This window comes from Syngnathus typhle, linkage group LG8, assembly GCF_033458585.1.
Source record: "Syngnathus typhle isolate RoL2023-S1 ecotype Sweden linkage group LG8, RoL_Styp_1.0, whole genome shotgun sequence".
In the NCBI taxonomy this organism is placed as follows: Eukaryota; Metazoa; Chordata; class Actinopteri; order Syngnathiformes; family Syngnathidae; genus Syngnathus; species Syngnathus typhle.
The window spans coordinates 2,323,037-2,343,559 of record NC_083745.1 but is presented as its reverse complement, the minus strand read 5'-3'; the positions used below and the strand labels follow the sequence as shown (position 1 = coordinate 2,343,559).

General features: G+C 43.9%; 5 protein-coding genes and 2 long non-coding RNA genes across 8 annotated transcripts; 3 read left to right on the top strand and 4 right to left on the bottom strand.

The window, feature by feature from the left end:
* Positions 1 to 925: 925 nt before the first annotated feature.
* fbxo5 (F-box protein 5) lies at positions 926 to 4,642 on the bottom strand. Its single transcript, XM_061285958.1, has 6 exons — positions 4,438 to 4,642; positions 3,113 to 3,704; positions 2,652 to 2,822; positions 2,475 to 2,565; positions 2,108 to 2,314; positions 926 to 1,619 (listed from the first exon to the last, which is right to left on the bottom strand). The coding sequence occupies exons 2-6, from the start codon at positions 3,673 to 3,675 to the stop codon at positions 1,356 to 1,358; spliced, it is 1,296 nt and encodes a 431-aa protein (XP_061141942.1). The 5' UTR covers positions 3,676 to 3,704; positions 4,438 to 4,642; the 3' UTR covers positions 926 to 1,355.
* Positions 4,643 to 5,269: 627 nt separating this feature from the next.
* On the top strand, positions 5,270 to 7,719 carry mtrf1l (mitochondrial translational release factor 1-like). The gene is made up of 8 exons (XM_061284975.1): positions 5,270 to 5,928; positions 5,988 to 6,061; positions 6,325 to 6,429; positions 6,589 to 6,667; positions 6,743 to 6,906; positions 7,011 to 7,128; positions 7,201 to 7,337; positions 7,413 to 7,719. The coding sequence occupies exons 1-8, from the start codon at positions 5,526 to 5,528 to the stop codon at positions 7,623 to 7,625; spliced, it is 1,293 nt and encodes a 430-aa protein (XP_061140959.1). The 5' UTR covers positions 5,270 to 5,525; the 3' UTR covers positions 7,626 to 7,719.
* On the bottom strand, positions 5,329 to 6,562 carry LOC133158095 (uncharacterized). The gene is made up of 2 exons (XR_009715133.1): positions 6,520 to 6,562; positions 5,329 to 6,435 (listed from the first exon to the last, which is right to left on the bottom strand). It is a non-coding gene; the product is annotated as an uncharacterized LOC133158095 (long non-coding RNA).
* On the bottom strand, positions 6,574 to 9,201 carry LOC133158094 (uncharacterized). The gene is made up of 3 exons (XR_009715132.1): positions 8,702 to 9,201; positions 6,733 to 7,595; positions 6,574 to 6,642 (listed from the first exon to the last, which is right to left on the bottom strand). It is a non-coding gene; the product is annotated as an uncharacterized LOC133158094 (long non-coding RNA).
* Positions 7,932 to 12,676, top strand: desi2 (desumoylating isopeptidase 2). The gene is made up of 5 exons (XM_061284976.1): positions 7,932 to 8,516; positions 10,191 to 10,263; positions 10,333 to 10,426; positions 10,694 to 10,835; positions 11,691 to 12,676. Exons 1-5 carry the CDS (start codon positions 8,478 to 8,480, stop codon positions 11,934 to 11,936), a joined length of 594 nt encoding a protein of 197 aa, XP_061140960.1. The 5' UTR covers positions 7,932 to 8,477; the 3' UTR covers positions 11,937 to 12,676.
* Positions 12,586 to 16,608, bottom strand: LOC133158090 (cytochrome P450 3A30-like). 2 transcript variants are annotated; one of them, XM_061284974.1, is made up of 13 exons: positions 16,177 to 16,608; positions 15,983 to 16,076; positions 15,843 to 15,898; positions 15,661 to 15,760; positions 15,226 to 15,339; positions 15,071 to 15,156; positions 14,587 to 14,729; positions 14,384 to 14,508; positions 14,099 to 14,183; positions 13,855 to 14,015; positions 13,545 to 13,771; positions 13,307 to 13,469; positions 12,586 to 13,246 (listed from the first exon to the last, which is right to left on the bottom strand). In XM_061284974.1, exons 4-13 carry the CDS (start codon positions 15,757 to 15,759, stop codon positions 13,175 to 13,177), a joined length of 1,275 nt encoding a protein of 424 aa, XP_061140958.1. In that variant the 5' UTR covers position 15,760; positions 15,843 to 15,898; positions 15,983 to 16,076; positions 16,177 to 16,608; the 3' UTR covers positions 12,586 to 13,174. The 2 variants fall into 2 exon arrangements, with proteins under 2 accessions (XP_061140958.1, XP_061140955.1); XM_061284971.1 differs by having other exon boundaries at positions 15,843 to 15,895; positions 16,177 to 16,594.
* A 56-nt stretch (positions 16,609 to 16,664) lies between these two features.
* mrpl57 (mitochondrial ribosomal protein L57) lies at positions 16,665 to 17,772 on the top strand. The gene is made up of 2 exons (XM_061284977.1): positions 16,665 to 16,818; positions 17,282 to 17,772. The coding sequence occupies exon 2, from the start codon at positions 17,299 to 17,301 to the stop codon at positions 17,608 to 17,610; it is 312 nt and encodes a 103-aa protein (XP_061140961.1). The 5' UTR covers positions 16,665 to 16,818; positions 17,282 to 17,298; the 3' UTR covers positions 17,611 to 17,772.
* Positions 17,773 to 20,523: the final 2,751 nt, after the last annotated feature.

Here is a 20,523-nt window from a genome sequence, read left to right as displayed (position 1 = left end):
CAATTAAACAGAATGTAAAGTTTTAAACAGTTTGTGCATCATGAATACTCAATGGGCATTGTGCTGCTCATCTCAGACAATATGATAAAGAATCTATGCCTTCCTGTATTGTATGCTGAGCTCTGTCTGAATGTGTTGCTATTATTTGTGATCACATATACAGTCTGTTTATGCTAATTTCATAAACTCATTCACGGCATTTTGCATTATGATAAATGGAGCAAATGGCAGTTAAATATTTTTTGTGTAAACTTCAAGTATGAATGAGAATAAGGTTGAAACCACTTTTTTTTTTTTTAAAAAGAATTATTTAGTGTCTCTTAAAAATGTCAAACTTGTGATTGTAGGAAATTTGAGGACGAGCCTATTTATTAGCACACACACACGGGGCACTTTGTGTGAGTCAGTGCAGGAGGCGATCAATAACACGGGCAGATAAATGATAGCCAGTTGCAGAGGGACTAAAAGGCCACAGTGGCAATTCATCAGCAGCCTCCACTCTGACATCAACAACACTGATGCTTTTTAAACTTTGAAAAGAAAAAAGTAACTTTCAGGGAAATAGTAGATGAAAACCCTTCCAGTCCAGAAATGGACACAATATAGGGTGTGTTCACAATGGTGGTTGTGTACCCCCAAAACAAGCAAATGTAAACTATTTCTATTGTTACCTCCTCACTACCGTTTGAATGAATGACTCAGGCCAAATGGAAGTGAAGGTTTTCTCTCCAGTCATAAAATACAAGATTTAATTTGACACATCCCAGCTCGCTCGTTTACTTTTCTAAACACAATAAGAGCAAAGTTTTGACTGTACAAGTTTGAGCCCAAATGAGATGAGTTCTATCATAGCCAATTGGTTGACCGGATCACCAGAAAGGTTATGCAATGTTTCAAACAAATCCCAAGTCTTTATCATAATGAAAGACAGGCAAACAAGAAATAGTGTCAAACTTTTATGAGGAAATGGCAATACAAACAGTATACAAATATTTACAATTTTTCAGGTTAACATTTATTTAAAACAAACTTGCTCCATTTATATTTATATATAGAAAAAACTTTAAATATTTACAATCAATATAAAACATTATTAAAATGTCCAACTTTAAAGTGTCACAATTTCATCTTTTTTTTTTTGGTCAAGATGTTTTGCGCTCACTAACAGCAGCATGTGCTGGAATAACAGGGCCGATCGGCTGATTGTCCAGGGTGCTTTGGAGAACTGGTGCCATCCACAGGTGTGCTCAGAATGCATTGTTTTTAACCACCAACTCATTTAGAAACAACTTTTTGGAAATCCCTCTTCTTTGGCAAGAGGGGACAAAAAAAAAAAAAAATCACCTCTAACCTCATCACAACCTCCTGATGTTCCTCTTGCTCTGTGCGCTGCCAGGAAGGAGGGAACGGGCGCTGCCGGAAGGCGAGAAGCCGGAGCGGCACTGCACCACGCGACAAGGGGCGGAGCCGTGGAAGGCTTCCTGGCAGCGGGTGCAAAAGTCAAACTGGCAGGAGGGCCGCATGCACGTGGCCCGCTGGGCGTCAGGTGAGTGTGTGGCGGGCGAGCCGCACTGCTTGCACGGCCGCAGCGACTGGTGCTGCTTCAAGGTGCTGGCAGCCTGAGGGAAGAGATGGGAAAGTATGGCAACCGTGTTAGGAAGCACTGCCTGAGAAAAGACAAATCATTGTCATTAAAATGTGGACTAAGCTTTAATTCAGCAGGCTTTATGAGCTAAAGAATATTTGAATCAAAATAGGACTTTGGTTTTAATGAGGGATGGAGCGCTTACTCAGGGAGCTTAGTCATACAGAAAATAAATACAGTTTTACCGCCCTCTAGCGGCACACACGCGTAATTACTCGCAGTTGTGGAATCACTGTTAGCAGCAATGTACTGTTGTCTCGGTCCAAATCGGAAGTATTTGGACTGCGCCTGAAATTTAGTGACTGGAAATATTGTGCAATACAATTTTTAAAAACACAGTTTAATCTGTGCAAAAAATCAATTTAGGACTTACAATCATTTTTGATATTCAATTTTGTTGACTACGAGGTGTCTTTGCCCCAATAATTGTGTCTGCTTTCAAATCCATAGCGGGGAACTGACCTGAATGTACTCGTTGAAGCGAGAACACTGCGAATTTGATGGGTTGTTCTTCATCACAGTGGCGTTCCGTCTGCTGACAGAGGATGCTGTCGCTGGTGATGGCGTGTTTGGAGAGGCCACTTTTTGCACGCAGGACAGAACCATCCGGGATACGACCACGTCCCTCGTAAGACCGGAACTCTTCAGCGTCACAGAGCTTAACGACTCCTAAAATGAAGGGGGGGGGGGGGGGCGGGTGGGGGAAGAAGAAAAATGGGCATTTTTCAAATTACTTTTGTGTATTTAATCACCTATTATGGAAGCTTTTTAGTAGCCATGAATGGAAGGAATATGATTTTTAACAGCGCTTGCATGTGCACGCACTCACCTGAAGAACCTTTTCGGCTTGCCGGCACCGCTGCAGAGCAGCGCTGTCTTCGCGTATGATCTTCCGCCACGTTCTGCTCACCTTCTTGCAACTGCGGGCGGGCAAACATACCGAGTTGATATCATACGGCCTCAGAAACCCGACGTCCGCCAGAAAACAACTCCTTTGTGCTTCTACCTGATGAGGTCCATGTCTCCCAGCAAGGCCAGGATGTTGGCCAGGATGATTCTCATATTCTTGGACAGAAGGGACGAGAACACATCCACAAAGTCGAGGCCCATGCGGCCGCCGATCACCTGGTGCAGCAGATGATCCTCGGCCACCTTGGAGATGACGCTCCAGTCGTACCTGAGATGACAAACAAGAGCAACAAAATGATTAAAGATGGCAAACTTCTAACATTTTTTAGAAGCCAACCTCCATTTTTTTTGGACTCGGGTCAACCTCCAACCCTACCATAAAAGTAATACACCAGTCACTATCTCACGGCTCTTGCTGCCAAGGAAAGAGCTTGATTAAAGACCGCTCCTTGCCCTGCCTTATGTAAAATGAGTGATTTGCTGCCATCTTACAGCATCTATCGATAATAGGGACCTATTTAATACACTGGGGCATCAATTACTCGTGCAATTCAGTACCTCTTATTCTTGCTGTAACTCTTGGCGAGCTCTTGACACGCTGCCTGCTGAAACTTGACAATGGGCAGGTTGGTGCTGTCGTAGTGGTCCAAGGGGGTGGAAGACAAGGAGTACGTGACTGGTTTCCGCCTGTAGGAGTCCACAGGTGTGGAAGCAGTCCCCAAGAACGCGGGGCAACCAGAAACCATGTTCTCTTCACATCGTTTTGGTGTCACAGTTGGAGGTGGGAGGGGCATTAAGAACGTCGATTTTTTTTCCTGACTGCGGCTTACACCTTCCTCAAAATGGCTGTTGTACAGGGACAAGTAGCCGCTGTCCTCTAGCGACTCGTCAAAGGTATTCTCGAGCTCTTTGGCGGTCTGGTTCTCTTTGTCTTGGGCCACGCCGAGAGAGTCGTTATGCGGGAACAACACTTTGGACACCTTTTCAGCAAGGGGCTTGAGGGGGAGGGGATCCTTGATAGGTGAATCTTTTCCATGGAGGCCTGAGGGCTTCTCTGGAGAACCCATCTCAAGGTTGGGCTTGGGTTTGGCCTTAGCCATGTCGTATCGCGGGCACTTCATGTTTGCTTCCGCACGGTTGAGCACACAAACTGCAGACACAAAAGCGAGGGTTGAAACTCAGAATTCAGCATTTGAAAATGTCACTTAAAATGCTAAACGATTATTCAGTTTCAGGGGCAAAAGGAATTTACTCTTTTCTTTGGGTATGATTTGCTAACAGATCACATTTCATAAAAGCAATGAAACTTTTGTGCTTTTGTTCTAGTTCTGGATGTCCTGCAACTCAGTGCATGGGGAAACAGGAGCACCCCCAAAACTATTAACAATTATAACTACAAGTTATGAAAGTAGTATGTAATTGCTAGACGGACAGTCTCTTTTTTTAAGCTAAGCTAAGGTTGTTTTCCCTGTTTGCAGACCGAGCATGAGGAGGTTAACCCCCAAATAGGTTGTAGGCAAGCTAACTCAGCTACCTGAAACATGTATAAATTGGCAACTAACAATAGATTGATACCAAGTTGTTGACACAGCCGGTATTGAAAGTGGTCATCCATTTTTTGTTACAATTTCGATCGTAACCATTTTGACGCGATAGAAATTTGGCGGGTGCCAGCCATTTCGGAGCGAAACTGACTCATTCAATAGACACACATTAAGAGACTTAAAAAAAAAAAAACCGTACAGTCTTATCAAATACATCCTTGAGGGGGATTAACTACAATAAAATCACATTATTGGCTTTATGGTCAGAAGAATTTACTCCAACGTATCGATGGTTTTCGTTGACACACGTTGTAGTAGAGGAGAACTAAAGCGACTTACCTGAATGTTTCTTCCAGTTTCCGCACAGCTTGTCTTCGTTGCTGCTCAGTTCGTTGGTCGGCTGCGTTTTAGTGTATTAAAATAATAATTAGAAGAGGTTCAGTGTTCATAAAAGTTGTCTTCTCATCGCCTTGCCGTTTCGAAGTCTGCGGAGAGAAGGCGCAAAATCATTCAAAGAGGAGCGGGCGGTTCACCATTTAAATCGACGGCCAATCAACGGCGGCGGAAGTGCGCGGGGGCGGAAATGGGAGAGGAGAGTAACCCGCGCATGCGCGGTGAAGCGCGCTTGCTCCGCCTTTTAAAACAAGAACCAATCGAGAGCGACGCGTGGAAGCGGGCTTACGAAGGCCGGCGAAATTTTACCGAGCACGCGCAGTGGGCAGTTACTCTGCAAGATACTGTTTCTGTTAAAATGAAACATTTAACAAATATAAATATCATATAACAATCAATACAAGAAACCATTCGTTCAGGAAAAAGGAGGAAAATGGAAAAAAAATCATATGGAATGAAAATAAGAAATGTTACGTCTTTATTGAGGGTGAACCTCAGTTGCAAAACATTTAAAAAATCTTTTAATAATTATAGTGTGTTGCATTATTGTCTGCAGGTACAATTTGTTAAGAATCTATAGAACTTGCATTTAGTTGATTTAAACATTACCTTACTCTTAGTTGGCAGCCGAGGGCAGCAATGCGAGCGACAAAAACCAAGAAATTAAAAAATAAAACAATTGTAGAAGTTGTTGTCGACGTTGCAATTTATTTTTTAGAACAAGATTGGATAATCTTTTTTTCTCGACCAAAGAGAATGTTACTACGGCGCATGCGCCTAGTTTTCAATATGGCTGCGCCCTTCTGCAAGGGGGTGTTTTGAATTTTTGAACGAGGCTTGTCAGTCTGGAACATGTACGAAAAAAATTTGCATCATCGTCATGAACTATCACAATCTCCGGTGACCCATTCTGTATTTTGTTCTCTTAACGTGCAACTTTATTGATTGAATGTTCTGCCGCTATTCTACTTACTGCAAAGAATGCACAGAATCCTGACTCTTTCTGATATGGAGTAGACACCAATCATTCAGTCATGTTTTTCAGAATAGCTGTTCACCTTCTACCGAAACAAAAGAAGTCTGCCTTTAACTTGCTCACGTGTGCGTTTCGAAATCATTCAAGTGTAATTACATGTGCTAGGTTTCATCATCATTGCATCAGAACTTTTCACACTACCAGCCGGCTGAAGGTAGCCAAGTTATTATCCCTCGATGAACTATTCTCCAGGACGTCACTGCTGGACTACCTGAAAAAGATAGACTCGGACTATAGTGAGTGCTTGAGAGTGGTCAACAGTGATGAGCAGGAGCAGAGCAGTGCGGAGGAGCTGAGAGCCAAGAGGACCAAAGTGGCCCTCCTGGCTCCCCTCATTCACACCATCAGGGAGTTGGATATCAAGCAGAAGGAGATGAGCGAGACGGAGGAGCTTCTCAATGGTGAGACCGTCTTCTCGGGAAGTGAGAAAGCCATTGTATGATGATGGGTGTTCCCACAGATGAAGATCTACGAGAACTGGCTGAGCAGGAGAGGGAAGCCTGTTTGGAAAACATCCGTGACCTTAGGCAGACGGTAGTTAATTAATCTTCTATCATTAAAAAAAAAACATGTTTTTCCTGTAATTTAGGATTTTATTTGCAACTTTGTGAGCCACACAGAATGTTGAGGCATCCTAACATAACCATTACATTTAAATTCCATGTCGATGTATACCAGTTTTGAAATCAGAAGTCAAGTATAGTTTAGTTCTGGCCCCTTCATTTCTATTACAGGGGCTTCTAGAATGTAAGCTTTCCGAGTGCTGCATTTTAATTCACTCTGCCCCACCGTTTCAGATATTACACCTTTTGATCAAAGAGGAGGAAGATGATTTGAGCGACCTCGTGTTGGAAGTGACAGCAGGAGTTGGCGGACAGGAAGCCATGCTGTTCACCGCTGAGGTTGGCCTTAATTTAAAAAAATAATACATGTGTAGTGTGGCATGATGTGCATTTGGCACCAGGGCCTTCAATACTAGGAACATAACTTACAGGAAAATGCTGACATCATTGAGGTAATTCGCTCCCCCCCCCCCCCCCCCCCCCCCCCCCCGTGTGAAGCTGTTTGAAATGTATGAAGGCTTCGCTCGGTACAACGGCTGGTCCTTTGACGTCCTGGAGCACATGAACAGTGACATAGGTCAGTCGGTGGATATACGAATGAATGTAAGAAATCGTACAAAATGCTTGAATACGGTTCCTCACTTGTGCCTAGGCGGACTGCGCCACGCCTCGGCGAGCATCAGTGGCCGTCAGAGCTACAGGAGGATGAAGTTCGAAGGCGGCGTTCACCGTGTCCAGCGGGTCCCCAAGACGGAAAAACAGGGCCGCATGCACACCAGCACTATGACTGTGGTTGTGCTGCCTCAACCCACTGAGGTAGAAAGTTTAGAAGAAAATGATTTTTAAAAATATCAATCGTTTCAAAATAGAATTCTTGTCTCAGATGCCTTGTGTGTCACTTTTGTTGTGTTCCTCTTCAGATCTCCTTCACAATAAACCCAAAGGACCTGAAGATCGAAACAAAGCGGGCAAGCGGCGCGGGGGGTCAACATGTCAACACCACAGACAGCGCTGTCAGAATTGTGCACCTGCCCACTGGTACCAACACATTCTGGAGCTTGGCCCCTTGACAAGATATGACCTTAAGTAAGTGCTTCTTTGCTGTCCAAGGTGTTGTGGCAGAGTGCCAGCAGGAGCGCTCTCAGATAAAAAACAAGGAGAAGGCCATGAAAGCTTTGCGGGCAAAACTCTACGGCATGAAGCTGGAGGAGGAGACCAGCAAGCGCTATAATCAGCGCAAAGTGCAGGTACACACTGCTTCAAGTATGTTTGTCTCTCGGTTTGTAAATGTGTTACGTTTCATCCCTGCACTTTCTCCACAGATTGGCACCAAAGGAAGATCTGAGAAGATACGTACGTACAATTTTGCCCAGGATCGCATCACCGATCACCGGATCGGTATGACGCTGCACAACGTCGAGACGTTCCTGCTGGGAGAGGATCTGCTGGATGAGATGAACTCCTCCCTCCAGGAATTCTCCAACCAGGAAGAGCTCATGGAACTTCTGGAGGAAAACGGCCATAAGGAAGGATGAATAAATATGGAAGTTGCCAATACTTTTAAAACAAGTTGAATGATGTTAATAGTCCAAGCATTCATATTACAACGCAATAAAAGCATATTCTGTATCTCCAGCTCCTAATTATTATTTTTTTAATTTTGTGCTGAAAACAAAAATATTGTGTTTCATTACAGAAAATATATGTTAATGCAGAAAAAAAGTCTTAAATGACAAGTAAAACAGCGTTCTTCAATGTTTTAGCTGCCTTGTAGCTCCTTTGGCTAAACGACTACGTTACCCAGAATCCCCCGCGATATTCCAAGGACGATGAATCGAGCGCCACGCTAATCGCTCGATCGTGCGCTCGCCTTCTCGCCCACTATCACTCACGGTCCAATTTTTTTCCCTTCCCACGGACTCCTTCCTTCCTGTTTCGTTCTCCGTCCCCCATTAGCTAGCTCGAGGAGCTTTCGCTTCAGTGCGACAACGTCATTACGTCATTTAACGAATCGTTTGATATATATGTCGTTTTTTTTAGCCACCCAAAAACTCCTCATCCCGTTTAAAGTCAACCTTTTTTTTTTCCTCACCGACCTGACGTCATCTGATGCTTTTTTTCTTTTAGGTTTTGACGAGATCGGTGGCTGACAAAAGCCTGGCTGTCAGATGTTGGACGCCACGGAGCCGATGAAGCGTTTCCCCCCTCCGACCGACCGTTTGTGGTGAAAGTGCTCAAGTTTGACGGGGGAGGCTTAACGGTTATTTTTGGAGCCTTTCGAGCTGGGAGGAAGGAGTCGGGGGCAAACGGAGGAGGTGGACGAGGACCCCCCGCTGGAGAAGCACCATCACCGGGTTGCCTGGAGGAGGACAACACTATAGAGTGTGATGGCAAACGAGCCGATCATCCTAAATGTCTACGATATGGTGAGAAAAGCTATTTGGCTTCATGAGCTGCTTTCAAAATGTATCTCTGCCATTTTCGAACCATTTCTTTTGTGTATTTGGGATCACACAAAATATCCTTCTTCAATTTGAAAACCATATAAAGCTTGACCTGTCCCACGTGCTTTTTACTTCATTAAAAGGAGGCAAAACACACTTCAACTTACCAAAAGCCGTTTCAAAATATATGTTGCTGTCTTTTCTCACTCTTGCTTGCACAGTTCTCCAAAGAAAAGCCAAAGTGCAAGGGGTCACCACTCCCAGTTGAGGTCAACGATAGAACTGAAACATAAAACAGGAGAGTGTCAAACCCCAAAATGCTGAACCAAACCATTTCATTCCATTTGTCACTAGCTCAATGCTAACATATATTCTACCAACAAATAGACAAGCTAACATCAATTAGATGTTTTGCTAAAGTCTCTTAGTGAGAGTACAAAGCCTAATTTAATGACTAGAGTAATTGAATTTGAAACGGGTTAGCAAAAAGCATGGAATTGTGTGAATGGTGCTTTCCACACGCAGGGACTTCAAACTGTAGCGTTCGGGAACCATGAATGTTTCCTCATCGAAGCGTTTTTTTTGCAACCGGGTGATGCTGGCAGAGTCACCGCGTGGTCATCATGCAAAAAGGGGCAAAGGGGGGGGGGGGGGAGTCGGTCACTCGAGTATTGATGAATCATTGATTGACATACTGGTGGACTCTTCTGCAGCAGGCGTGGGGATGGGGGCAGGGTCTTTGTGTTGCAAGGCCTCAGAATGCTCACGCTGGCCTTGCCTTGGTTGTTGGTTGTCGACATGACACAGTCTCATCTCGTAGCCTCTGTACTTTGATTCATATTTGGATTTGTCAAGACAGTGCAGAGGCCCCTGGTGTTCCTTCCTTCCTTTTGTCATTCTTCCGCCCCTCGCGCCTCCTTTCACTTCCTCTCAGCGTTCGTCCAAAGAAAACATCTCGTCAAAACGCCTCATTCATTTTTCCATTTGAGGATCAATAGTGTCACATGACTTTCCGTATCATCACACCGAGAGAGAAGTCCACCTTAAAGCTCATCCGTCCCCCGCCGCCGCCGCCGCCAGCCCGCCCCGGCTAAGTGCATTTCCTGTTTTGGCCCCGTGAGTGCTTTAGTGCAGCGTCTGCCGTCCTTTATTGAGGAACCAAGGAACATATTTTAGATTACAAACATCTCACAGCACAGCAAATTAAAATCTTACAATGAGTCAAGGAGGCAGCAGGTTTCAACAAGCTCTGAGATAAGAGTCTTATGTCACTACGAGTGCGAGGAGGATACAAAGCAGCATTTCTTTTGTCGGCTCGTTGCGTCGCCTGTGCTACAAATGCACGTCAGACAGACGGACAGTCTCATATTAACATTCTTAGCAATTTAAGAAGCTGATACACTTAGACATGGAAGTCATTTTCTCATGATGTTTTTCGAATTCAGCGCATACACGAAATGTCACGTCTCTTAATTTTTGTTTTAAGCCTTTTCACATGACCACATCTGATTTCGTGTGGATATTTTCAAGCGGGTTGGAAAAATGAATTTGGATGCTCACAAAATCACTTGTTTATATTGAGTTTAAAAAATGTAATTTAATAACCCGCAACATAGCAAATGAATTTTACCCGCATTTTTTTGTTTGTTTCTCAAGTATTGGATCAACGAATTTACCAGCACGCTCGGCATCGGCGTCTTCCACTCAGGGATCGAGATCTACGGCCGAGGTGAGCTCATCTCTTGACGTGGTGCCTCGCCACTGAAAGCTTTTCAAAACACGTGTGTTGTTGTTGTAGAATTTGCCTACGGGGGACACCCGTACCCCTTCTCAGGGATCTTTGAAATCACACCAGGCGAAGCCACCGAGCTGGGCGACACTTTTAAATTCAAGTAAGTCGTTTTGAACTCTTCCTGGTCTCACATTTAGGCCGTGTCCCATTTCTTCTGCTCTAATTGATGTTCCCTGAGGTGTTTGACAGAGACGCGCGTCTTTGCTGCCTACTGATCCACAATAATCCAATAAATAGAGTGGGATTGACGCTAAGACAGTTGTTAATAATTTGTAAAAAAAATGTGAAGAAGAAAAGTATCATCCATGTTTTGACTCACCTTTGAGTCACGACAGCATGTATGATGATGACGCGTGCGTGTTGGCAGACAAGCCATCGTCCTGGGCACCACCGACTTCACCGAGGACGACGTGGAGCGCATCATGGAGGAAATGGGCAAAGAGTACAAAGGCAACGCTTACCACCTCATGCACAAGAACTGTAACCACTTCTCCTCGGCCTTGTCAGAGGTACGCCATCTACACGTGTTCACACACAACACACGCATGCTTGGCTGTCTTTGCATTCCACGTAATTAGTACAGTGAAGGAAAACAAAGGCCTGAAAGCGCCACTTGTTTGCTGAATGTAGTGAGGTTGAATAGAATCCATTTTCGATTTAAGTTCAATGTTCCCATAGGAAATCATTGTGCCGCTTTATATTGGGGGGGGGGGGGGGAGATTGCCGCTCTTCTCCAATGCAGCAACTGAAGTGTCCACTGTGTGTGAGGTCGAAATCGGCTTATCTTGCTCCGACTAATGAGCAGGGAGTCTTACAGTTAGTCCCGACGCTGCGATGGGGATTAAAGTGGAACGATACAAGCCTAGGCATGCACAGCCAGCTGGCACACGCACACACAGAAATACGCACGTAGGTACACGCTTGGACGCTTCAGTTGTCGCAATGGAGAAGTGAGGCAAGGCTTTTTTTCCCAATATTCTTTGAAAGCACCGTGATGTAAGTTGATGTGAATGTCCTTGTTTTGTTGTCTTCAGATAAGACTTTCTTTTGGGTTGCTTTTTTTTTTTTTAATAGCTTTTTGCATTTTCTTGTCAATTTATTATATTTAAATTATATAACAATGTATTCTTTATCCTCTGCAAAAAAAAGAACTCAATTGTTGGATATTGGTTGTTTTTGTGTGTTGTCATCAGAAATGTGTCGTATTTCTGTTTTTCTGCCCCCTGGTGGCCATGTTGCACGCATCAGCGATAGAAGTACATTGAATTATGATGTGCAAGAATATTCACATGGATTTTTTCTTTTTCATGATAACATACTGTTGCTGTCCCACTCACCATCTCTTCTTCGTCCTCCTTGTTCAGATCCTGTGCGGCCGCGAGATCCCGCGCTGGGTGAACCGTCTGGCCTACTTCAGCTCTTGCGTGCCCTTTCTCCAGAGCTGCCTGCCCAAAGAGTGGCTGACGCCGGCCGCCCTGCAGTCCAGCGTCAGCCAGGAGCTGCACGCCAGCAGCAGCGAGCCGGAGGAGGCCGAGGACGCCGCCGCCTCCGCCTCGTTGGCGGCCGTGGCGCCGTCCTCGTCGACCACCCGCCACCAGCCGCGGCGGTAGAAAACCGCCGGGCCTGACCATAAGACATTTCACAATGACGTCATTTTTACTTCTGGCTGGCAGAAAGCACCGCTAGTTTTGTTTACTTGATGGCCTGTCATGATTTCAGTTCAGGTCAGGGCTAGGTAATCAATTTTCTGCCAACTGGAAGTATCTGGGCTCCTGTTGTTTACAAACATCAAACGGTCTCTTTCTCGTTTTAATCCTCACCAGCCACATAAGGACTCGACCATCTAGGTTGAAAGGTGCTTCTGCCTGTTTCAGGTAATCCGAGCCAAACGTCCCCATGTGGACTTTGCTGATTTTCTTTTTTCTTAAAGGACTGAACCTTCCACGGATCCTTTTTTTTCCCATCATTTCAAGACCGAAGGAGAAGGACTTGTTTTATAGTAGCAACAACCTGCCGTGGTGCCTTCGAGCTGGCTCGCCAGGGAGAGCAACCCAACTTCTTATCTGATTTTCTTTTTCTTCAAACACTGAGCACAGCGACACCTCCTGAGGTTATCTGATTTTAGTTGTCAGACTTTAAATGGACGGGACCGCGCAGCACTTTTCTTTTATGGGATTTTTCTACCTTTTCCTCTTTTTCAATATAAACTCAGGACCTCGAAAAGGTTTTGGTCATTATTTTCCAACAAACACCAAGAAATCAGGTTTGTTGCTTTTTAGTGCAGTTGTCACCATTCCCACACGGTGGCAGTATTTTATGAAAATTAAAACATGTATAGCTTTTGCTGACAGTGAGTTCTCGTTTCTTGCACCTGAACATTGTTACATATGGAAAGCCATATCGATATTATAATCCTAAAATCTTAGTAGTAGGCCAAATGGCACTAGTAATGTCAAAACATTCCTAAGATGCAAATGCTTTTTTTTCTGCCATTGCCATGAGCTGTTCCAAATTGAAAATACATTTGCTTACTGTGATGAACATACAAAAACATTTACAGTGAGATGATCTCAAATTAGTGTACATTAGTTGGATAAATCTACAGTGAGATGATTTATCCATCTCAAATTGGTGTACATTAGTTGGATAAATCAAGTAAAACAAACAAGCAAAATCCAAAAATTCATTCATGCCGCTAAAAGCGCCCTCTGTTGGCTGCAGCTTGTATAGTCATGCCCTCTTAATTATTAACCACATCTAATGATTGACTCTCGTGTTATAAAGAGCAATATATTACTCAATTTAAAAGTGGGCTCTTACATACCGCACCCCTCCCCATTCTGGCCTCCTACTCTCTGGGCACAAACTTTAACTTTATTGGCTTGACGGGTTGGAACTTCCAGTTAAAGTCCAGAGGAATCTAAAAAGGAGGACATGGATGTCAGAGGCAGGAAAGGCAACGTGATTGCACATGTCTTACCATCGTGTCCTTGCACGTCTCCACGTTGTAGCTCAGCAGCAGGCGGACCAGGACCATTTTCACGGTGAGGAGAGCGTAGCGCATTCCAACGCAGTTGCGAGGGCCCAGGCCAAAGGGCATGTAGGCGTAGGGGTGAATTTCGTCACCGCCATCTTTGCTGAACCTGACACGTGTCAAGGGTTGGCCGATAAACATTCAAGACAAACGATGATGTCATTGTGTGAGGCAATACTGTTACCGCTCTGGTCGGAAGCTATTGGGGTCCTTCCAATAGCGGGGGTCCTTGTGGACCAGCGACACGGGGACGGTGACCAGGGTCCCCTCGCAGATGGTGAGCCCGCCGAGTTCGATGGTCTTTTTGCACGCGCGTTCGAGCCGAGGCGCCGGCGGAACGATGCGTAATGATTCGTTAATCACGTTGTCCAGGTACTCCATACCCTGCAGCGTCTCATATGAAATGGAACCCTTTAAAGTGGACACATGGAAATTATTGTTAGCAAACGATTGAAGACGAAAAAGAAAAATCGGTATTTTACTAGTTAGTCTACATCTTTAGGAACGTTGTCGTCAATCTCCTGTTGCAGGATCCTCATGGCTTCCGGGTGGGTGACGATGTTGTACAGGATGTAGGAGAGAGTGGTGGCGGTGGTCTCAAAGCCCCCAAAGATGAAAGTGAAAGCTTGCGACAGGATCTCCTTTTCCGTCAAACCTACAACGATCACAAGAGGAAACAAAACTTGGCTGTACACTCAAACCTAAAATGTCAACTTTTTTTTTTTGGATGACTGGTACCTTTACTCGGCTGTTCATGTTCGCTCATTATTTCCGACTCTTGTATTTCGTGCTGGATCATCACTTGCAGAAAGTCCGCGTGACTCTGCATGAATTCATTCATAAGAATTATTTCGGACCTACAAAATACTTGAATATATTTGAGGTTTTCCTCAATTGTAAACTTGTGAGAATATGCAATGATAATAAGAAAATGTAAAGTTACAGTGAATGGGATTCTAAAGCCATGACGCTATGGGGTAAAAAAAAAAAGTTGCAAGATTACATCAATACTGAAACATTTACCGACTCTTCAGCACGATGTTGGTCTTTAATCTTCTTAATGACGTGAAAGAAAAAATCGGTGCTGGCTTTGGGCATAATGTCGTAGTTTAGCAACTTGAACAGCTTTCCTAAAGCGGGGAAAAGCACTGCAAGAGGATAGCATGATGAATATTTGACATTTACACACTGGAAAGTTGATCACTGGCATTCCGTACTCTACATACGCAGTAACATGATCGGCCAAAAAGTGAAGTTGAGGATTTTCTTCAGGTGAACGACGAGGGGGTCGTTCGGCCGGTTGATGGAGTCGGTGTCCACGCTAAAAGAGGCGCTGGTCACCACGTCCAAACTATATGGCCCGAATAATCTACAACACAGAAGTCAACATTCTGAGGAGGATAAAAAAAATAAATAAAATAAAAGATAAATGTGGCTGCTGACCACCAAGTCGAGATCTCGCAAGAAAATGATGTAAAGTTTTGCTCCTCTTATTTATTGGGTTATTTGTTTATTATTTATTCATCACTCATATTTATTATTTATTGTTTGCGCCTTCTTGTTTTTATTTTGTGTCGTCTACTTGTATGTCTATCGTGTACTATGTCTCATCACCGTGGGATAGAGGAAACGGAATTTCGGTTTCTTTGTGTGTCATGAAGGGATTGACAATAAAGCTGACTTTGACTTTGAAATGTCATTGCTACACACTGTTTGATGTCGACGGGCTCACTCAAGTCCTGTTTGGACAGATTCTCGACCAGTCGCTCTGTGGAACGAGTGACCAGCGGGAACACCTTCAAAAAAACAAAAAAACAGTAGTAAAGTCACATAAATCGAGTAGTCGAATTTGGAAGAATGCATACCTGCTTCAGTCTTCCGCTCGTGAAGCATGGTGACAAAGAGCTGCGGATCCTTTTCCATCTTTCATCTTTAACGACGGTGATGCCATCAGCAAACGCGCCAAACACAAGAGTGTCCTGTGTCCAAATTATGCATGTGCACAGATTGAACATTAACACTGTGATTAAATATAAGAAAAAAAAATACATATCGAGTTCAAATCTAACAAGTTTTGGACTAAAACAAATTTCAGGGTGGGGGAGTGGTGGTAGGTAGGGCTCAGAAAGTGATCGATCGCCATGCGAGGTTCAAGGCTCAATCGAGTTGTGTATGTCCGGCTACCAAAAATAATAATTCAAAATAAACAAACAACTTGATTGCAGTTGCTCTTAGGGGACCTTCAGCAGGTGATTTGTTGTCGTACCCTTGGGCCTGCTTTTCATCTGTGCGTGGCTTACCCTGCGATTGGTGAAGGTAGTGTAGCAATCCTTCACCATCACCGCCTTGATGATCTCGGGATCCGTCACCATCAACACCGGAGTTCGGCCGTCAAACATCCTGTCGGGAATATAGCCGACTCAGGGTTACGCTTGCATCGTGTCGTCATTTTAATGTGTAGTTGTGTAACTACACCACCTACCCCCATACATCTCCGTATTTGGTGTGACACTCCTGATCAGCAGCAAGAAAGCCCTACTTGGAATTCCGCCAGAAATTATGTCATCAGATTGCATGGATGAAAAGCAGTCAAGTGGATCATTTGCCATAGTTCTTACCCACCTTTCTCAAAACCAACATTGTGCCTACAAAGGGAAGTGGCCTTGGTCCAGGTATTCCTAATTTTTTGAAGTGTCCATAGGGCCACACACCATACCTACACACAAAAAGTATTACATAATATAGATGTAATTTATTTTTATTTTTTAGGTACATGTACAGTATGTTTATGTAGATATAAATAATAGCATACTCACAGTAGAAGCAATGCGAAAAATAAAGCAACTAAAGTCCAAGTTGTGGCCGAAAACAACTCAAAAGGGAACATTGTGCCTGTGTTGAAATCCAAGCCCGAATGCATAAACAAGGAAATACCAGGACGCTTTCACCGGACGGGGCAGACAACGAGTAGCACTAAATTGACTGCGTTTAGGGGACGGTCAAGTGTCTTAACTCCGCCTTTTCTTGCAATTTAATTGATTCCGTTTCCATTTTTAATATTTTGCTCACAGAGATATACGCTTGATCGCCAACATCGGACCTTTAAACAATCGAACGCACACTTGTGAACCCAAAAGAGGGTTCAAGTTCAACTAAGGATTTTTCTGAAATTTCAGTCCATAAAACACTGAATATAAAATCATTAGAAAAAATACATTTTGTTATCTGTCCTTTTATAAACGCTTAAATTATTTTTCACGGTTGGGTGGCGAGCAAAAATAATAAAAATAAAAAAAACGCTCACACGCTGAAGTTTGAACATTCTCACGCGCCGTACAGCAACCCGGAAGTAAACACTCGAATGCAACACTTTCACGCTCACCGTCCCAAGACCGGGTTTTTAATTTATCCTGCTGATCTCATCTAGCTTACTAAAAACCTTTTAGTAAAAAGCTAGGGTAAGGTGAACACACTGCTTGTCGCTTGTTGTTATAAAAACTAATCTTATCATCAAATCTACAGCTAAGATCGCTAGTCAGTTAGCACGTTAGCATTTCATGGTAGCAACAGCCTTATTTTGTCACTCAACTCCATTCATCCCGTATTTTTTGGTTTTCATGGCACTTTGGTTCCTTACGTTAAGTACAGAAGTGTAATAAATGCATAGATATTTAGCTAAGAGAAAAAAGAGTGGAAAGAACTCAATGTCACGCATGAAGGACGAATAATGCTCTTCCCCAGCATGCTTTGCAGCAGCTTTTGTTGTTCAGTTTCTGTTTGTTATGAATATGAGTATCGATTAGAGGTCGCCATCTACGTGTTAACAGTCTATCTGTGACCTTGAGTAGATGTGGCTTTAAAATATAGTGCCTGATCTGTTCATTGACCTTAAAATCACATTTCTACTTTATGTGCCAACAGAGAAGCAAGCGTGCACCATGTTCCTCACTCTGGCTTTGCTGCGTAAGGGCATCCCAGGCAAGCAGTGGATCGGCAAATACCGGCGCCCACGGCTCGTCACGTGGCAGATGAAGCGCAACATGGTGAAGCACCTGGAGCGCGAGGCCGAAAACGAGTACTGGCTCAGTCGACCCTACATGACGCCGGAGCAGGAGTTTGGACACTCGGCGGAGCGACGGGCTCTTAAGTGGCAGAATATCAAGGAGGCCCGGTTCAATAATTTCCCCAAGCACAAGAGCGTCACCGACCACCTCGCTCACCTGGACATTTCCAGGAACTGGGTATCTTAATGCTTCAGATACAGCTTCAGAGAGACTTTTCGACATTATGTTGGAGCCTTTTAAACACACAGCAAGGCATAGAAGTAGCGCAATATTTCCAACTTTGTTCCAGAAGTGTATGTGCGCCACACATTTGTCATTTATATATAAAGCTCATTTGAAATACTGCAATTGGATTTGTGATTTTTTTATTTATGTAACAGTGGGGCTAATTTAAATATTTCAGAGCGAGCATACTGTTTTTTTTCACACAACCTAACAACATAGCAATCTCGAAATGGACATACATAATTGTTTGAACTATGTGGTAACACCAGACAGTGGCGAGAACAACTCGAGCCAAATGTGTGAACATCTTCAGACACTTGAGTTATTAATAACACTGTTGTTGTGCTTCCTGTCCAGCATATTTCCGAAGCCAAAGTTCGTCGCCCTCTAGCTGGAAGGGCAGCTTCACCTATCTGGTCTTCATTTTTAATGAGTTTATCACCTCTTTGGTACATTGAGCCCTGCTGGTTTCCATGGCAACCACCACAGCCCACTCTTCGCACCTTAAAGTCGTCTGCCGAGGGCCATACAAAGACCATCTGAGGAGAATAACTTTATTTTTAGCTTTGTTAATCCAAAATATGTCCAATTGGAGAATTACTTTTCAGTTGTTTGGATGATCACGATAATCATCGTGAGCAAATTCGTTTTTATACATCATACTTATTTAAGGAATGATGCTCCACAAATGTGGTATTAAATTGATTTACATTTCAGAGGTTGTAGTTTGTAATTTAAGAGTTAAATTAGGACTTTGTCTTAGTAGTACTATCTCTAACTACTTAAGCAGTGTGTGATCGCAGTGCTGCCTTAAGATACGAGTTAAATTCATGACGTGGCCACGTTCTTACCCCGAAACACTTTTCCCCGAATAAATAAATGTCATAATCCATTTCAGTCAACTGATCTGCAAAGCTCACCCGCAATTGCGCACACGCCTTTATCCTGCAGGTGTCACTATGACACCTCGTCCACGAGACGAGGGAGGGATGATGAAGACCGGGAGGCGGAGGAAGCCCCCCCACAGTGGGGGCGGCCCCTCCCCTCCCCGCATCCAAGTCAGCATCTCAGGCGTTCTCCATCCTCCCTCCCTGCCTCCCTCCTCCTCCTGCATGATGATGATGAGGAGGAGACGCAGCACCAGCGGGCTGAGGAGCCAGCCGCCGCCGCCGCCGCACAAGCAGCACCCTCTCACCCACGCCGCGGCACCATGACGCCGGAATACCGCGCGGAGCCTCGCCCGGAAGAGGACGAGTGAAGCGGCAGGATGGCGGGGGGCCGCCGAGGACTTGTGGCCCCTCAGAATACTTTTTTGGAGAATATTGTCCGGCGCTCCAACGGTAAGCCCTGCAGCTCTCTCTCTCTCTCTCTCTCTCTCTCTCTCTCTCTCTCTCTCTCTCTCTCTCTCTCTCTCTCTCTCTCTCTCTCTCTCTCTCTCTCTCTCTCTCTCTCTCTCTCTCTCTCTCTCTCTCTCTCTCTCTCTCTCTCTCTCTCTCTCTCTCTCTCTCTCTCTCTCTCTCTCTGAATATGTGTGTGCGCGCGTGTGTGTTTTCTGACCGTTATTGATCCATTGAGTCTGAATTAATCCAATGACTAATTACGGACTCTTTTTTTTTTTTTTTTTGATGGTGTTTGGATGAGTAAAGTTACAGTTTAAACGATGCTGCAAATTGGGAACAACCCCCACCCAAAAAAACAACCACCACACCCTGTCAGTATGGATAATTTCAAAATCACTTCTTCGAGAAAGAAAGACAGACAGACAGACATCCAGACAGACAGAAAGGCAGATAGATAGACAGATAGATAAATAGATACTTTATTCACCTAAATGGTCAAAAACCCGTCTGTTTATTTTTCCAATTGACTACAAACCCATTTGAAGAAATTTACATTTAAACAAGTTTTTTCTTCATCCCAGGTATAAGTTAATACAGTATTAAATCTAACGACGCTACCGTAATACTGATTTTGTACAATTAAAGCAAAGGGGGGAACTGATGGTAACATATTGATGAATTCCTCCAATATTGGCACAATAGCTCAATTTCATTTCTTTATTTTCTAAAGGGGCATTAATATAGTAACAGTGCGTTTGATTTTTCTTAACATGCGTAATAAGCAAAAGATTAACTGTAGTAGTTGAGATGACACACAGCCTCCCACAAGACTGATTTGGACAGGACCAGAAATATTACCCCCTCCCCAAAAGACAAAGAATATCATCCCTTGCAAAATTTAATTAGAGCAACTTTCATATGAGAAGTTCTTGGAATTCTCACAGGGAGCAAGATGGTTCCTTTACTCACTTCCATTAAAGCAATGCGTTTTTAATTTCTTGCATAATTACACAAGAGCGACACAAGTCTCTCGTGTGTCTTATCCGAGCAGTATTGCAGATGTGCTGCACACTGTTAAACTATATGTGCAGAAGAAAGTGCTAATCGTTGGGACTCTGAAGTCGTCTGTGGTAGTTGTTAAAACGGGGTCGAGCTGTCGAGCACCCGCGTATACCGCACTGTTAAAAAGGTTGAAAAAAATTCAGGCCCAATTATCGGTATGTATTTACCGTAAGTTTCGGACTATAAGTCGCGTTATTTTTCATAGTTTGGGTGGGGAGGGGCGACTTATACTCAGGAGCGACTTATATACATACATATGTTTTTTTTTCATTTTTTTGGGCATTTTATGGCTGGTGCGACTTATACTCCGGTGCGACTTATAGTCTGAAAATTACGGTAAATATTGAAAAGGTTGAACAGGTTAGGAATGTCGCCCGTGACACTTTTGCCATCAGGTCGTGAGAGAAAAGAAACTCCGTTTTAACATGTCCCATACTACTGGTGAATTGGTAAAGAAGAAATGACGTTCAAT

Excerpts from the sequence above, each read along its gene's own strand:
- fbxo5 (XM_061285958.1), bottom strand. The coding sequence starts at position 3,675 with ATGAAGTGCCCGCGATACGACATGGCTAAGGCCAAACCCAAGCCCAAC. Across the intron at positions 2,315-2,474 it reads AAGCCGAAAAGGTTCTTCAG|GAGTCGTTAAGCTCTGTGAC; the intron begins GTGAGTGCGTGC and ends CCTTCATTTTAG. Across the intron at positions 1,620-2,107 it reads GCTTCAACGAGTACATTCAG|GCTGCCAGCACCTTGAAGCA; the intron begins GTCAGTTCCCCG and ends CTCTTCCCTCAG.
- mtrf1l (XM_061284975.1), top strand. The coding sequence starts at position 5,526 with ATGTTTTTCAGAATAGCTGTTCACCTTCTACCGAAACAAAAGAAGTCT. Across the intron at positions 5,929-5,987 it reads GACGGAGGAGCTTCTCAATG|ATGAAGATCTACGAGAACTG; the intron begins GTGAGACCGTCT and ends GTGTTCCCACAG. Across the intron at positions 7,129-7,200 it reads AATTGTGCACCTGCCCACTG|GTGTTGTGGCAGAGTGCCAG; the intron begins GTACCAACACAT and ends TTGCTGTCCAAG.
- desi2 (XM_061284976.1), top strand. The coding sequence starts at position 8,478 with ATGGCAAACGAGCCGATCATCCTAAATGTCTACGATATG. Across the intron at positions 10,264-10,332 it reads GATCGAGATCTACGGCCGAG|AATTTGCCTACGGGGGACAC; the intron begins GTGAGCTCATCT and ends TTGTTGTTGTAG. Across the intron at positions 10,427-10,693 it reads GGCGACACTTTTAAATTCAA|ACAAGCCATCGTCCTGGGCA; the intron begins GTAAGTCGTTTT and ends GCGTGTTGGCAG.
- LOC133158090 (XM_061284971.1), bottom strand. The coding sequence starts at position 16,280 with ATGCATTCGGGCTTGGATTTCAACACAGGCACAATGTTCCCTTTTGAG. Across the intron at positions 13,470-13,544 it reads AATAGCTTCCGACCAGAGCG|GTTCAGCAAAGATGGCGGTG; the intron begins GTAACAGTATTG and ends GACACGTGTCAG. Across the intron at positions 13,247-13,306 it reads AGACGTGCAAGGACACGATG|ATTCCTCTGGACTTTAACTG; the intron begins GTAAGACATGTG and ends CCTCCTTTTTAG.
- mrpl57 (XM_061284977.1), top strand. The coding sequence starts at position 17,299 with ATGTTCCTCACTCTGGCTTTGCTGCGTAAGGGCATCCCAGGCAAGCAG.